General features: G+C 50.5%; 1 protein-coding gene and 1 long non-coding RNA gene across 3 annotated transcripts in view; one reads left to right on the top strand and one right to left on the bottom strand.

Annotated features, from left to right (window-relative positions):
* Positions 1–8,194, bottom strand: part of LOC141273750 (uncharacterized) — a 28,736-nt gene extending 20,542 nt beyond the window's left edge. The window contains exon 1 of the long non-coding RNA XR_012322128.1: positions 8,009–8,194. This is a non-coding gene — a long non-coding RNA (uncharacterized lncRNA). The remainder of the gene's footprint in view (positions 1–8,008) is intronic.
* A 50-nt stretch (positions 8,195–8,244) lies between these two features.
* Positions 8,245–14,263, top strand: part of VCL (vinculin) — a 137,804-nt gene continuing 131,785 nt past the window's right edge. For both annotated transcript variants that reach the window (XM_073686080.1, XM_073686079.1), the window contains exon 1: positions 8,245–8,626. In XM_073686080.1, coding sequence (XP_073542181.1) covers positions 8,459–8,626 — 168 coding nt within the window. In that variant the 5' untranslated portion in view covers positions 8,245–8,458. The remainder of the gene's footprint in view (positions 8,627–14,263) is intronic.

The raw sequence follows: 14,263 nt of genomic DNA, 5'->3' as shown, positions 1-14,263 counted from the left end.
AAGTTCCAGGAAGGCCAGAACGTCCTTCACTGTCTTCGGGGTAGGCCACTCCTGTACGGCGGCCACCTTTTCCTGGGTGGGCCTGACTCCTTCACCGGACACAGTATGACCGAGATATTCGATCTGTTTGCGGAAAAGGTGGCACTTCTGGGGTTTCACCTTTAGGCCATGACTCTGTAGACGACTCAGTACTTGCTCCAGTCGCTGGAGGTGTTCCTCGAAGGTGGCGGCATAGACAATTATGTCGTCAAGGTAAATAAGTGTCGCCTCGAAGTTCAAATCACCCAGGCACCTCTCCATCAGACGCTGGAACGTCCCGGGGGCGTTAGTCAGGCCGAAGGGCATCCGATTGAACTCGAACAGTCCCATGGGTAATATGAACGCTGTCTTCGCACGGTCATGTTCGGCCATGGGCACCGGCCAGTACCCACTGGCCAGATCCAAGGAGGAGAAGTATCTTGCCTTCCCTAAGGCCGACAGGGACTCTTCGATTCGGGGTAGTGGGTAAGAGTCCCATACTGTACAGGCATTCAGTCGTCTATAGTCCACACAGAACCACAGGGTCCCATCTTTCTTCCGGACCAGGACAATCGGGGCTGCCCACAGACTCTGACTCTCCCATATCACACCATTCTGTAACATATGGGCTAGCACTTCCTTAACCTCTTTATACATCTGGGGAGGTATCTGCCGGTATCTCTCCCGCACTGGGGCAGCGCTCCCAGTAGGAATCTCGTGGGTAATGGCTTCGGTGCAACCAAAATCATCCTCATGGCGAGTAAAGACTTCCTGGTACCGCTCCAGCACATACTCAACCTGCTGCACCTGTCGAGGTGCAAGTCCCATCAATTCAGCCCGCATTCGTTCTAGGATTCTTCGCCCCCCCCCCTTCGCACTAGCCCGGTGGGGTTCCGGCAGCACGGTGACCGCCAGAGTCCAGGGGTCTCCTCGTACAGCGGACAGCTGTACCACATCAGGTCGCACCAACTTCTCTGGCATTCCCAGAATCTGGGCTATTTCCGCCCTGGGAGGGAGTGTGAGATCATCTTTGCCCAGATTAACACACCGCACTATAACATTGCCACCCTGGACGGTGGCCAGTGTCCGAGCCACCAAGAGTCCCGGGGGTACTTTGTCCATCGATGTTGGTTTTATCTGAACTTCGACCCCCTCAAGAGGTGTGCAGGCCAGTGCAGGTAATGTGAGTACAGTTTGTCCGTGCGGTAAGGTGAGCGCCGCAGCTGCTGGCACTATTATTTTCCCCAGGATCTTCCCTTCATTTGACGTCTCCTGAGCCTGGGCAGCTCGGATTAGTTGTTGAAAGAAACTCCTTTGAGGAGTTCGCGGGTCCCACTGGTCTAGAGGAATCTCCTTCGGCTCACTAAGCAGAATTTGCCCGATCTCTTTCAGCACATTCATTCCGAGGGTCACCGGGGGTCCACTTCCGGTTCCCCCTGCGACCAGGACGACTCCTTTTTTTCCCATATCTTTTCCACACACTCGTATCTTCATCCACACCACCCCTGCGACTGGGATGGGTAATTGATTAGCTACCGTGAGTCTAATTACTGGTCCCCATTCAGGCCGCGCTATCTCTGGAAATCGCTGTTGAAAGTAGGCTTCTGTCATCGTAGTCACCTGGGATCCCGTGTCAACCAGGCAGTGAACAGCCCGATGGCTTATTTCGGCCCAGACAGTCGGGCTGCTGGTAACTAAGTCCTTGGGACTTCCTTTCTTTCTTTCCCCTTCCTCAGGCTCCGTGCTGTGTCCCCCGAACAAGGAGCCCGCTAGTTTACCGGCTGTCGCGACAGGGGCCGCCCTCGGCTAGCACAGCCCCTGGCGTAATGTCCTGCGCCTCCACACTTCCAGCAGGTCGTGTCTGTCTGTGTAGGGCTGCTTCACTCCCCTACGGAACTCTCCTGCAGGGGGGGTCCTGAATTCAATTCTTTCCATAACTGGGGCAATCGATCTGGGTATATCTGGTGTAGGGGCAGGGGTCTTCTTGAGACTGGACCATTCATCCCGCATCTTCTGTATCTCCTTAAGCATCTCTCGAGCCCATTCCGGTTCAGCAGCAGGCGGGGTGGGTACCTCATTACTCCGGACCATCCCTGCCAGGGCCGTCAGCCCCATCTCCTGCTCTCTCACACGTGCCTCCGTCCCCACTTCTAGAGAAGTCATACGTGGGTTGGCGCGCAGGCACTCCCACAAGGCCTGCTTCAGCTGCACATCCCTGAGGCCTGCCACAAACTGGTCCCTTAAGATCACGTCAGGGGGGCCTATTCCCAAATTCCCCATGTCGTCTTTTCTAGGGATATAGGCATGCACCCTCTGTAAGGCATTAACATACTGCGTCACAGTCTCCCCCTCCTGCTGCACTTGGTGAAACAGTCGTATCCTCAGCTCTCCTACATTGGTGGGATCCCCATGCATTTCCTCCAGTATCCGCACCACTTTTTCTACAGTATCCCGGTCATGGGGAGGGCGGTACATCACGGACTGTCGGGCCTCGCCGTCCTGGGCCAGTAAGGCTATTTCGCCTTGCATAGCTGGGGTCATCGGATGCATGCGTAACATACTCCTAACTCTCTCAATCCAGTCCCACAGCATCATATGGTCCCCGGTGAACTTCCGGAGATTGCTGAGCATGGCCCCCAGCGGCAAGCTAGATTTAGGGCCTCCCAGAATGGACTGCTCTGCAGGGTCTGTGTCTAACGACTGCATCCTGCCGACTATGCCAAATGTAACACAGGTACAGTACTTTAGATGCAGTGACACAGAAACACAGAGCAGCCAGTAGAGGGTTAATAAACAGGGGAAGTTGATAATAACAGGGTAAATCATGGGGAAATAGCAGATATTAGTCTGTAACTGACAGTTTTCAGTTTAACTAGATGTAGCAGAGTCAAACCGGTAACAAACGACAGTTTCTTCACTTAGCTGACTTGTATCCTCTACTAGGCAGTTGCCAGCTGGTGCTGGTGATGATTTCTTCAGGCGTCCCCGCCCAAACAATGTGCCGTCTTCTGGCGGCAGCGAGCGGTCTCCGGTTTTACCCGCTGAGCCCCTAGTCCATAACACGGCACCTCACGTGCTCAGCTCCACGGACCCTGCGTCTCTTCTCCCTACAGTCAGCTTGACTCCTCCGGTCCACTGCACTCGGATCCCTTGCTCCAAGTCCTGTAGCCAGGAGCCTGGACCCTCTCACACTGCTCTGCTCCGCAGGACCTAGCTGCGCTTTCCCGCGCAAACGTCCTCTTTTCTCCCTCTCTCGTCACACCAGGAGTCCCTCTGTCACCTGACCTCCGATCTCTCTCTCTCTCGACACACCCCCTGCTTCCCTGTCACATGACTCCTCTGCTTGCAGTCTGTCTTCCCCCTGCAACAAGAGGTACGGCCCCGGCAGTTCCGGATCCCTTGCTCTGAAAGCACTTACACCCCGGTCTTCCCCCTTACAGGTACACTTGGATGTCACACACATACATAGGTATGCCACATGGAATGTGTCACACGGACCTCACTCGTACTGGTTTTTCCAGTACTGGAAATATCAGGACGTGTGAAAGAGGCCTTAAACAGGATACAGATTATCTCTGCACAGCAACATTATTTTAAAACAAATGTGAAAATGCTTAATTTTCCATTTTTTATCAATTTAAAGGTACTCTGTCAGCACAGAATGTTCAAACCAAGTGCAGGTGGTCTGTGCTTCACAGCAGGGCCAAATTATATACATATACTTTTCCACCATCTCCACCCCCCACTTCTTTGATTCACAGGTCTGTCTTCATAGGGCCAGAGAGGGGATGAGATAGATGGAAACCAATCAGATGGGAAGGTGTACTTAAATGATTGGCCCTGCCGTGAAGCACCGAACACCTGTACGTGGTTTAAACAGACATTTTGTGCTGACAGAGTCCCTTTAAACAGCACAAGGAACCTGTCAGGAGATTTAAGATGTCCTAACCACCAGCAATATGACACAGGGGCCTACTCCCAAATTACATCAATTATGTTTTACTATGAAATGCTAACAGAAGCCCTATAGCTGGGAGCATGACAGCGCTACCTGCTGGGGGACAGACAGCTAGCGCTCAGCAGGGGTTGAGTCAGAAGTGAAGGCTCCTCCTAATTGTCAGAAAAATCTTAAGAATTTCTCCCTCCCAGACCCCTCTTCTCCCCTATAGTATTTGTCAGGAGAGAAGAGCTGATAATCTACCATCTGTCTGTATGCAAATTAACACACACGAGAAATGCCTTGTAAGCAAATGCTAGCCCAAAAGGTGCTACTAAAGCCAATTAACCCAGCCTTGTGATAAATTTACATCTAGCTGAGAAGGTTGTATTCCCAGGACATCAAAGGGAATTTAACAGAGGTCTGCAGTGCTGACATGAGCAGGCCGGAGCTGACATGAAATATGGAATAACTAAAGTTCTATACGTCCGATAATAATGGGGCCCATATTTTGAGTGACAGGGTCAGCTAAGGAACAATATGCTTATTTTCCAGTAGCTGTAAGCCCCTCCGAGGAACTGTGGCGCAACAGTACCAAAATAACAGACCACAGCTATATTATGTGTGGTCTCTGGAGAAAGGTAAACCCATAATAGAAAATATGGTACGACTTTTGGTCTTCTGCGACCAACTGGTGATAAGTTAGCGCAAAAACCAGATATTCTAATAAAACTACGAAGGCTGAAGTCCAGCCCACATGATGTCATCCCAGGGCGTGTGTGGGCAGGTCTCCCCTTCGGCATAAAGGACACAGCCAAAGGGGGAGTAGTATTCATTGCCGGGAGTATATATTTATTATAAGCAATGGATCCAGTTCGGTAATGGTCAATTCTGGAGTGCCTCCAGTCCACCTATATTGAATCGTCTCTGTGATCGTATAGTAAGTTTCTTCTTTAATCCTTATTATTTTGTATAACTGCATATGTACTGTATTGTCCCCTTTTGTAAAATCTTGTATATTTTTCCTAAACACTGCCTCCCTTTTGGATTAAATATAAAATTTAATAGTCCTGTTTCTTTTGCTCTGTAATCGTTCCCTCCCCAGAAGCCATATACGATATCAAAACGCAGGCGTCCGACCAGGCCTGTATTATATTTCAAACTGGCCAGTGGTGGCAGTGAATAATAATAATTGGGCTGTCGTGAAGCTGAAAGTAACCATACTGGGGAGTGCACACATATTCCATGCGTTGGAATCCGGAGGTGTGACGCCATTCGCTTTCTGCTCGCTTGCTGATAGCTACGTAGTGAGCAATCGGGATCGTGTGCTTGCGAATCCCTGCTCAATTCTGTGAATTCTTGACAGAGTGACGGCAGAGGTGGGATATTGTGTGATCTCCCCGGTGTCGTCGCTGACACTAATCATGGTGAATCCTCCTGTTCTGCTTGGGCAGTCAGCCTTTTCAGAGCATGCGCAGAACAAGCTACTAAGGAATTTAAATAAGTAGTCAGTATTTTTTTCTGCTGTTCAGAGTTGAGGGTAGGAGCATTCTGCTTCCCCGAGAGACCCCTGCAGCGAGATGCCCTGACTGCACCTCAGAATAATCTGCGCCACACCATTAACAGATGATTTGCCTCCGCAAACCCATATAGAAAATACAGGTGAATAAGCCAGCGCCAGGGTTCCCCCCTATTAATTATACCTGAATCTCTAATACTGCAGCAGCGGAGCTACACATCCCTACCTGCCGCCTGCTCCCACCCTTGTGCTCCATCACCATGGGGGTAATCTGGCTTTAGACCCTAAGTGCTTCCACCGTGGAGCTATAATACCACAAGGATAATCTGGTCTTGGGTCCCGAGTGCTCCCACCCTCGCGCTATAATACTATGGGGGTAATCTGGCCTCGGGCCGGAGTGCTCCCACTCTGGCGCTCCAATACCATGGGGGTAATCTGACCTCGGGCCCGGAGTGCTCCCACCCTGATGCTCCAATACCATGGGGGTAATCTGACCTCGGGCCGGAGTGCTCCCGCCCTGGCGCTCCAATACCATGAGGGTAATCTGACCTCGGTCCGGAGTGCTCCCGCCCTGGCGCTCCAATACCATGGGGGTAATCTGACCTCGGGCCGGAGTGCTCCCGCCCTGGTGCTCCAATACCATGGGGGTAATCTGACCTCGGGCCGGAGTGCTCCCGCCCTGGTGCTCCAATACCATGGGGGTAATCAGACCTCGGGCCCGGAGTGCTCCCACCCTGGCTCTCCAATACCATGGGGGTAATCTGACCTCGGGCCGGAGTGCTCCCACCCTGACGCTCCAATACCTTGGGGGTAATCAGACCTCGGGCCGGAGTGCTCCCACCCTGACGCTCCAATACCTTGGGGGTAATCAGACCTCGGGCCCGGAGTGCTCCCACCCTGACGCTCCAATACCATGGGGGTAATCTGACCTCAGGCCCGGTGTGCTCCCATCCTGGCTCTCCAATACCATGGGGGTAATCTGACCTCAGGCCCGGAGTGCTCCCATCCTGGCTCTCCAATACCATGGGGGTAATCTGGCCTCGGGCCCGGAGTGCTCCCGCCCTGGTGCTCCAATACCATGGGGGTAATCAGACCTCGGGCCCGGAGTGCTCCCACCCTGGCTCTCCAATAACATGGGGGTAATCTGACCTCGGGCCGGAGTGCTCCCACCCTGACGCTCCAATACCATGGGGGTAATCTGACCTCGGGCTGGAGTGCTCCCACCCTGACGCTCCAATACCATGGGGGTAATCTGACCTCGGGCTGGAGTGCTCCCACCCTGGCTCTCCAATACCAGGGGGGTAATCTGACCTCAGGCTCGGAGTGCTCCCGCCCTGGCTCTCCAATACCATGGGGGTAACCTGACCTCGGGCTGGAGTGCTCCCACCCTGGCTCTCCAATACCATGGGGGTATCCTGACCTCTGGCCCGGAGTGCTCCCGCCCTGGCTCTCCAATACCATGGGGGTAATCTGACCTCGGGCCCTGAATGCTCCCGCCCTGGCACTCCAATACCATGGGGGTAATCTGACCTCGGGCCCTGAATGCTCCCGCCCTGGCTCTCCAATACCATGGGGGTAATCTGACATCGGGCCCGGAGTGCTCCCGCCCTGGCTCTCCAATACCATGGGGGTAATCGGACCTCGGGACCGGAGTGCTCCCACCCTGGCGCTCCAATACCATGGGGGTAATCTGACCTCAGGCCCGGAGTGCTCCCGCCCTGGCTCTCCAATACCATGGGGGTAATCTGACCTCAGGCCCGGAGTGCTCCTGCCCTGGCTCTCCAATACCATGGGGGTAATCTGACCTCAGGCCCGGAGTGCTCCCGCCCTGGCGCTCCAATACCATGGGGGTAATCTGACCTCAGGCCCAGAGTGCTCCCGCCCTGGATCTCCAATACCATGGGGGTAATCTGACCTCAGGCCCGGAGTGCTCCTGCCCTGGCTCCAAAAATTCCATGGGGGTAATCTGACCTCGGGCCCGTAGTGCTCCCACCCTGATGCTCCAATGCCATGGGGGTAATCTGACCTCAGGCCCGGAGTGCTCCTGCCCTGGCTCTCCAATACCTTGGGGGTAATCTGACCTCAGGCCCAGAGTGCTCCCACCCTGACGCTCCAATACCATGGGGGTAATCTGACCTCAGGCCCGGAGTGCTCCCACCCTGGCTCTCCAATACCATGGGGGTAATCTGGCCTCGGGCCCGGAGTGCTCCCGCCCTGGTGCTCCAATACCATGGGGGTAATCTGACCTCAGGCCCGTAGTGCTCCCACCCTGATGCTCCAATACCATGGGGGTAATCTGACCTCGGGCCTTGAATGCTCCCACCATGCTTTATTATAATCAATCAGGCTGTACCCGCCTGCTGCTGGAATCACGGAGCTCTCCATTGCCTTGTATGGGGCTTTGCCTGCTGTCAGACAGCTCTACCCTCCTGCCCAGTGAACTACCCCTACATAACGCGGGTTACTTCCACTGTACAGGGCCATGCTCGCCCGGCCGCTGCCATGAGCACAGCACATCTGGATGCGGCACACACCCGGAGCCGCTGCTCATTTCCACGCTCGGGTCACCTCTCCGCCTTCTCAGCTTCACATTCTTCTCCCTCCGCGATGACGTCATGGCCCCAGGAATCCCTCTCTGAACCAAGGCTTTTCCTTTTAAGGAGATAGGGTGGTGACGTCGCCGGCCGGAGCTCCAGGAGCCGCGCTGCTCAAAGTGATGGATTACTGCAGCAGCCAATCACTTTACAGGAAGGAGACGAGGGCGGAGCCGGGCGGTACGTTGGAGGGCGGGGTGCGGTGACGTCACCAGGGGACAGGCAGGATTGGAGTTGGGAGAGCTGCTTGGAAGTGTCCGGAGACTGAAGGTACCCGGATCGGGTGAGAAGAGCTCCGACAGCCGTGCCGGAAGTGCCAGCGGCTTCAGCTGTGCCCATAAGCGGTGCCACCGGCTTTCCTGACTGACTGAGGGTAGCACAGCCGCAGCCATGCCGGTCTTCCACACCAAAACTATAGAAAGTATCCTGGAGCCGGTGGCCCAGCAGATCTCCCACCTGGTCATCATGCATGAAGAAGGGGAGGTGGACGGGAAGGCCATCCCGGAGCTGACCGCACCTGTGGCCGCCGTGCAGTCTGCAGTCAGCAACCTGGTCAGGGTAAGTAGTGACCGGCTGGTCTGCGGGCCACAGGGCAATGGCCCCATCACCACATCCACCAGTCATAGCAGCCGAGAGATATGGGGGCTCCATGTGTTGTGGCCACCGCCCATGTGGCAGCGCTGACCTCTGACATCCCCTCCATGTGTGGGGTCACAGGATGGATGGAGGCATGTTAGGAATGTGCCCCCAGAAGTTAGGGTGCCCCCTCCCCTCACACTGGCATGGGGCTATGTGAGGTGGTCTCTTGCTGCCTAATCCTGTAAGGCTGGAGGTGAGATGGCGGAGGGTCGGTGCCAAACACCCATTACCTAATACACAAGTGATGATCTGAGTTTAGGGACTTTGTGCATGAAATCTGTCAGAAATGGTGACCTTCGCCCATGGCAGCCAATCAGCATTAGTGGTGAGAAGCCGGTGTAACCTGATTGGCTGCAGCGTGCAGTGATGGCTTGGTGGCCTTTATACCTGCTTGTATTCTCTGTATATAGCAGATCCAGCCTCCTATCACTTTCCTGTTCCTCCCATCTGCCCCTCATGGTGCTAGACATCCGATGGGGTAATCAATCACGGTGCTGTTCATTTGTGTCCAGATCATATTGCCCTGGCCAGCAGGTGGTCTCCAGTTACGGGGTATACTGATGAGCTCCTGACATCTCTGCTTCCCCATTCATGGAATGCAGAGAACATGCTTACTGTCCGCGCTCATACTAGTAAGCTTCTCTGCACCAAGAGGAAATCCACAAGCTCTGACCGTCCAAATGATGCAGAGAAGAGGTGTCTTAAGACTGAACGGATGAAACCTCACATTTCTGGTGGTCCTATAGGAGTGCTCAGCTAATGTGTTTGCCTCCCAGTCCCTGTGGCTGCATGTTTTCTGGCGATGGCCAATCCCCACATGTGATGCGTCTGTCTACCGCCAGAAAATGTACAGCCACAGGGAGGCAAACATATTAGCCGAGCACGCCCAAGATACTCAGATAAGACCAAGCACGTTCACTCATCACTAGTGGTCAGATATTGCGTACTCTGGCTCAGCTGTTGCCCCTCTTGTCCCCCAGAGATCTGTTACCAGCTACGTTCCATGTGTCCAGCAGCTGGAGAGGGGGAGACGCTGTCCTCCACTATTACAGAGCGGAAATGTTGGCTTATTAAAATTCCATGACAATCAGTCTGGATCAGCTCTACAGGATGGTCTGTGCTGGTCATTGCAGGGGTCTAGTGGATACCAACAAGCACTCTATGCAGGTTGTCATTTCTCTGTTCTTCAAAAAAAATGTCTTCTCTGTTCTCTCTAGCTAAGATGCGGTAACCAATGTCCTTGTAGATTTGCTTCTGGACCCCAGCATTTAGACATGGTTTCTAAGTATATCTATGGAGCCATGACTACTCAATTTGGATTGGCTACAGCAGTCTGATGCCATTAGTGACATTATCACTGGCATCTTGTAAGAAAGATTGGTGATGTTTTTTTTTTTTGTTTGTTTGTTTTTATTTTTTAAATGAAACCCTCCTCCCATCTTTTATTTTTTATTTTTTTATCCTCTTAATATATTGCAATCTTCATATTATATAGCACTGTGTACTTAGAATTGCCCATTTTGCCCTTCTACCCAGCTAATTCTAATCTTTTCGCTGCTCTTTGTAGAAACAGGAAGTTTTTTGTCCCTGCATTTATCATTCCTCTCCAACTCCTGACTCAGCTGCTCCCCTCACCGGCCATAGACTTTTGCGGTGACTCATGACTCATACAAGCAAAATTGACCTCTTGTTTCTACAACTCTTTTAGCTTTATTAACATATGACTGAAAAAAATCCTATTTATACCTGACATCAGGCGGTCCCATGATGTGTGGCTTGTGGTCGTCTGCCTGTTTAATGCATTAGCACCAGCTATAACAGGCAGCTATGGAGATCAGGTCTCCAGGTGACTTTTGTGAGTAGCCCGCACAGAAGAGCAGATCTGGATGTGCATATACTGGAGGGGAGAAAGGATGGTACGGGCAGATAGAAGTGGGCTTGAAGCTGGATGTAATATTGTGGTGGGAGTGCCCAATGCAAGAATACTGAATGGGGTAGAGTGGGAACCACTGGATGGAAGTATCCCAGGTTTGTGTGGGGAAGCTTTGGCTGTCTTTGTACTGATAATGGGGGCATTGGGTGTCACGACTGTGGGGGAGGCTGGATATCACTACTTGTTAGGGGGGAGCTCTGGATGGCCCTCTCAAAGTAAGAAAGGTGGGGGTCCACTGCCTTACATAGTGTCTGCTATTGTCTTTACTCCGTGGATTTCCTCCACATCACTCCTATCTTCTTTTTTGGCTTTCTTTATTTACAATCCTCTCCTTTTTAGGAAATCTACAACCTACAGCCATCTAGGCCAGGCTAAAGGGAAAAGATTACGGCCTTCTTCACATGTCAGTCATTTTAATCAGTTTCATTTGGCCATCAACAATTGCAGGCCAAGAGCGGAGGCTACAGAAAGAAATCCTATTCTCCTAGTATTCACGTCCTACTCCGCACTGTGATGAGGGGTCCGGCAGGGGCGAATTCACACAAATGCATGACTGCTGCATTTTCTCGCCATTATTGTGGCCACAATCTTCTGGCTCTTGACCTTCATTTCCAGCATCATGGCATGTATGGTGCTGGTGTCAGGAGATTAGCAGGCGAGGATTCACCACTGTACTGCACGATTCGGTCCTGTGAGCCTTCCCTAATGTTTGGTTTTCCCCACATGTGAATAATGGACTGTTTTTGGCGCTGGCTGCTTTGTCTATGACACTTTGTACAATCGGTGTATAAACGGGTGTTCTTGCAGGAAAAAAAAAACATTATAGAGGTTATTATGGCTTCACGTTTCACCTGATAAGTGAAATCAGACAACACTCGGATGACGGTCACTAAGCATCTAAGTGCCATCATTTTATTGGGGCCAATCGTGGGGGGATGATAAGGAGTTGTCCAAGTAGTGGACAACTTCTTTAAGAATGGAGTTTTAGTAATTGTTATTTTTTATCCCAGTGTGTTCTGAGAATTTGCGATGTCACTCTATGTGGAAAATACACGAAGATTGCATTTTTATACGGCAGTCTAAAACCAAATTATGTTAAGGTAAAATTTGCCAAATTTGATGTCTGCGCCTTGGGATAAAGTTTTACCTTTGCCGAAGCAAAGATTTGTGCTATAATTGGCCACCACTGCTAATAAAAATGGGAAGAGAAGTTAGAAGTTGCTAATTTTAGTGAGGTTTGTAAAAATTGTGCTAGAAAACTGGCAAAAAGTTGAACAAATTGCCCATGTATTCCTCTACAGCATTTATGTGCAGCTTTAGCCTAAAGTTTGCAAGATTTTATCACAAATATTTTGTCTGTGATATTTTTTTTTGTTGGCGAATTCTTGAAAAACATATGTAATAGCGTTTTTGTCGTCTAACCTACTCCTGAAGATGTTAAAGAAAGGGAGACTTGAGTGCGCTTTGTAGAAGTAGGATGCAACTATAAAAACTAAAAGCAGTGTCCTACTATTCTGGCTCATCACCTTCTAAAAGTGGCCACATAGAGCAGCCCTAGACTATCTGGAGACAGGGCAGCTGCAGGACAGGTGTCATGTTGCTTTAGAGTTAACTCATTTGCCACTTGTCAAGCCTGACCTGAGAGCCTGTGTTGTTATATGGAGGTACACATGGAAACAAAAATGTGCCTGCTTATATTCTCCAATGTTAGCTACTTTTGGCCTCAGCTGAGGGTGTTTGTAAAATCCACCACATGCATTAGTGTCTACAAACTGCCCCTGGTGTCGGTCTGAGCCTATTCCTACATTTCATGCAAATGTTTGATGTTCCCAAACTCTGCTTATGTGAGCAAAACCCTTTTATATCTCCTCATGCTATTTAGGTGGGGTGACGGGTTCGGCCTTAGGTGCTGTAATCCCACCTCCTTGGCAAGATTGACGTCTTGTTGTCTGGCTCCCCTCATAGGCTTAGTGCAGGTGATCTCATCCTCTTGTTTTACAACCATGATGGCGGACAATTGAGGAGGCATCAAGTGCGCTGGGGGTGAGAATTGCTTACAGTATGTGAGGGTGAGCTAGTCTCTGGGACGAGATGACCTGCCGGACGATTGTTGGCTAACTGGTTTATAAGTAGTGTGGTATAAAAGTGTTTTTTCAGCTCATGTGAGCACACTTACTTGTGACTGCAGGTCAACTCAGTTTTGTGCCTTAAGGCCTAGTTCAGACAGCCATATTAAAAATTGTACATATTTCATCCATAAAGAAAATAAAAAAAATGATACTGAAATGGCGCTGGAAGCGAAGCAGAGAGGCATAAAACATATAGGGGAATTTAGGGACATTATACTTAAGCATTTATGGGAAAACCAGAAAGTGAGTTGGGGTAGTGAACAACCTAAAGAAGTTGGCCACTACTTTTTATGATTGCCCCAATCAATGGATCCTGTGCCCATAAGTGTTTTTCTAATTACCTTCTACTGTCCTTCTTGCTTGTGAGTGGCGCTCTAGCTGGTCGCTTACAAGCATCACGTGACCCCCGGATGCAGCCGGCTCTGACATCTGCTAATGTCGCATCAAGTTCCGGCTGCAGCCGGGGGTCTCTCTCTTCTGCGTTCCACGGTGGGTGGGGTTACCCCACTCGTCACACCTGGCATCCACCGCGGGAGCGTGTCACTGATGTCACGCCTAACTTAACGTGACATCAGTGGAAGAAAAAGCCGGCTGCCGCCAGGGGTCACGTGATGCCTGTGAGCGGCCAGCAATAGCGCCACTCACAGGCAAGAAGGACAACAAAAGGTAATTAGAAAAACATTTATGGGCACCAGGTCAATCATAAAAAGTAGTGGCCAACTTCTTTAAGTTTAATGCACAAGTCTGCTCAAAAAAAAAAAAGATGGTAATGAATGTTGCCTTTTTTTTAACACCTCATTAGTTTGTGTGTAAAACTATTCATCTGAACTACTCAATTCACTTGCTTTGTTCCCCATGTTGTACATTTGGCAAACACAGTGTTGTGAAAAAGTATACTGACAGACCATGTGACAGATTGCACACAGGTGGACTTCCTTTCAGTAAGCATGTGACTTATGAAGGTAATTGCTAGCACCAGAAATTTTTAGGGGCTTCCTAACAAAAGGGGTGAATACATATGCACATGCCAATTTTTAGTTATATAATCCCATGAATGTAATTTATGCCTATATTTTTCTCACTTCACCAACTTAGACTATTTAGTGCTGATGAATCACACACAAACTGGATTACAAAAATATTTAAACACAGGTTGTAATGTAACTAAATAGGTAAAAAAAAACAAGGGGGTGAATACTTTTGCAAGCCACTTTGTGTACACACACAATGTAAAAATTACGTTCTGAAACATATCTAAAAATCTGAACTGATGTTGTATCCTAATCTTTTGATATAGCGGCAGAATACAGCCACCTAATTCTCTCCCTGAATTGCAATAAAAAAGCAGTGAAAATCCATGGAAAAAGATCGGACCTGCTGCAGATCTCTCAGCGTGCTTACAGACTGCAGTAGATCTCTTATGCTGTGAATGAAAGGAGATAGGTGAAACCCCATTCACTAAAGCCCCCGTCACACTAAGCGAGATCGCTAGCG

Source organism: Phyllobates terribilis, unplaced genomic scaffold (assembly GCF_046119375.1).
Source record: "Phyllobates terribilis strain yellow unplaced genomic scaffold, ASM4611937v1 Scaffold_5__5_contigs__length_657084704, whole genome shotgun sequence".
In the NCBI taxonomy this organism is placed as follows: Eukaryota; Metazoa; Chordata; class Amphibia; order Anura; family Dendrobatidae; genus Phyllobates; species Phyllobates terribilis.
This window is presented reverse-complemented; position numbering and strand designations above follow the sequence as displayed.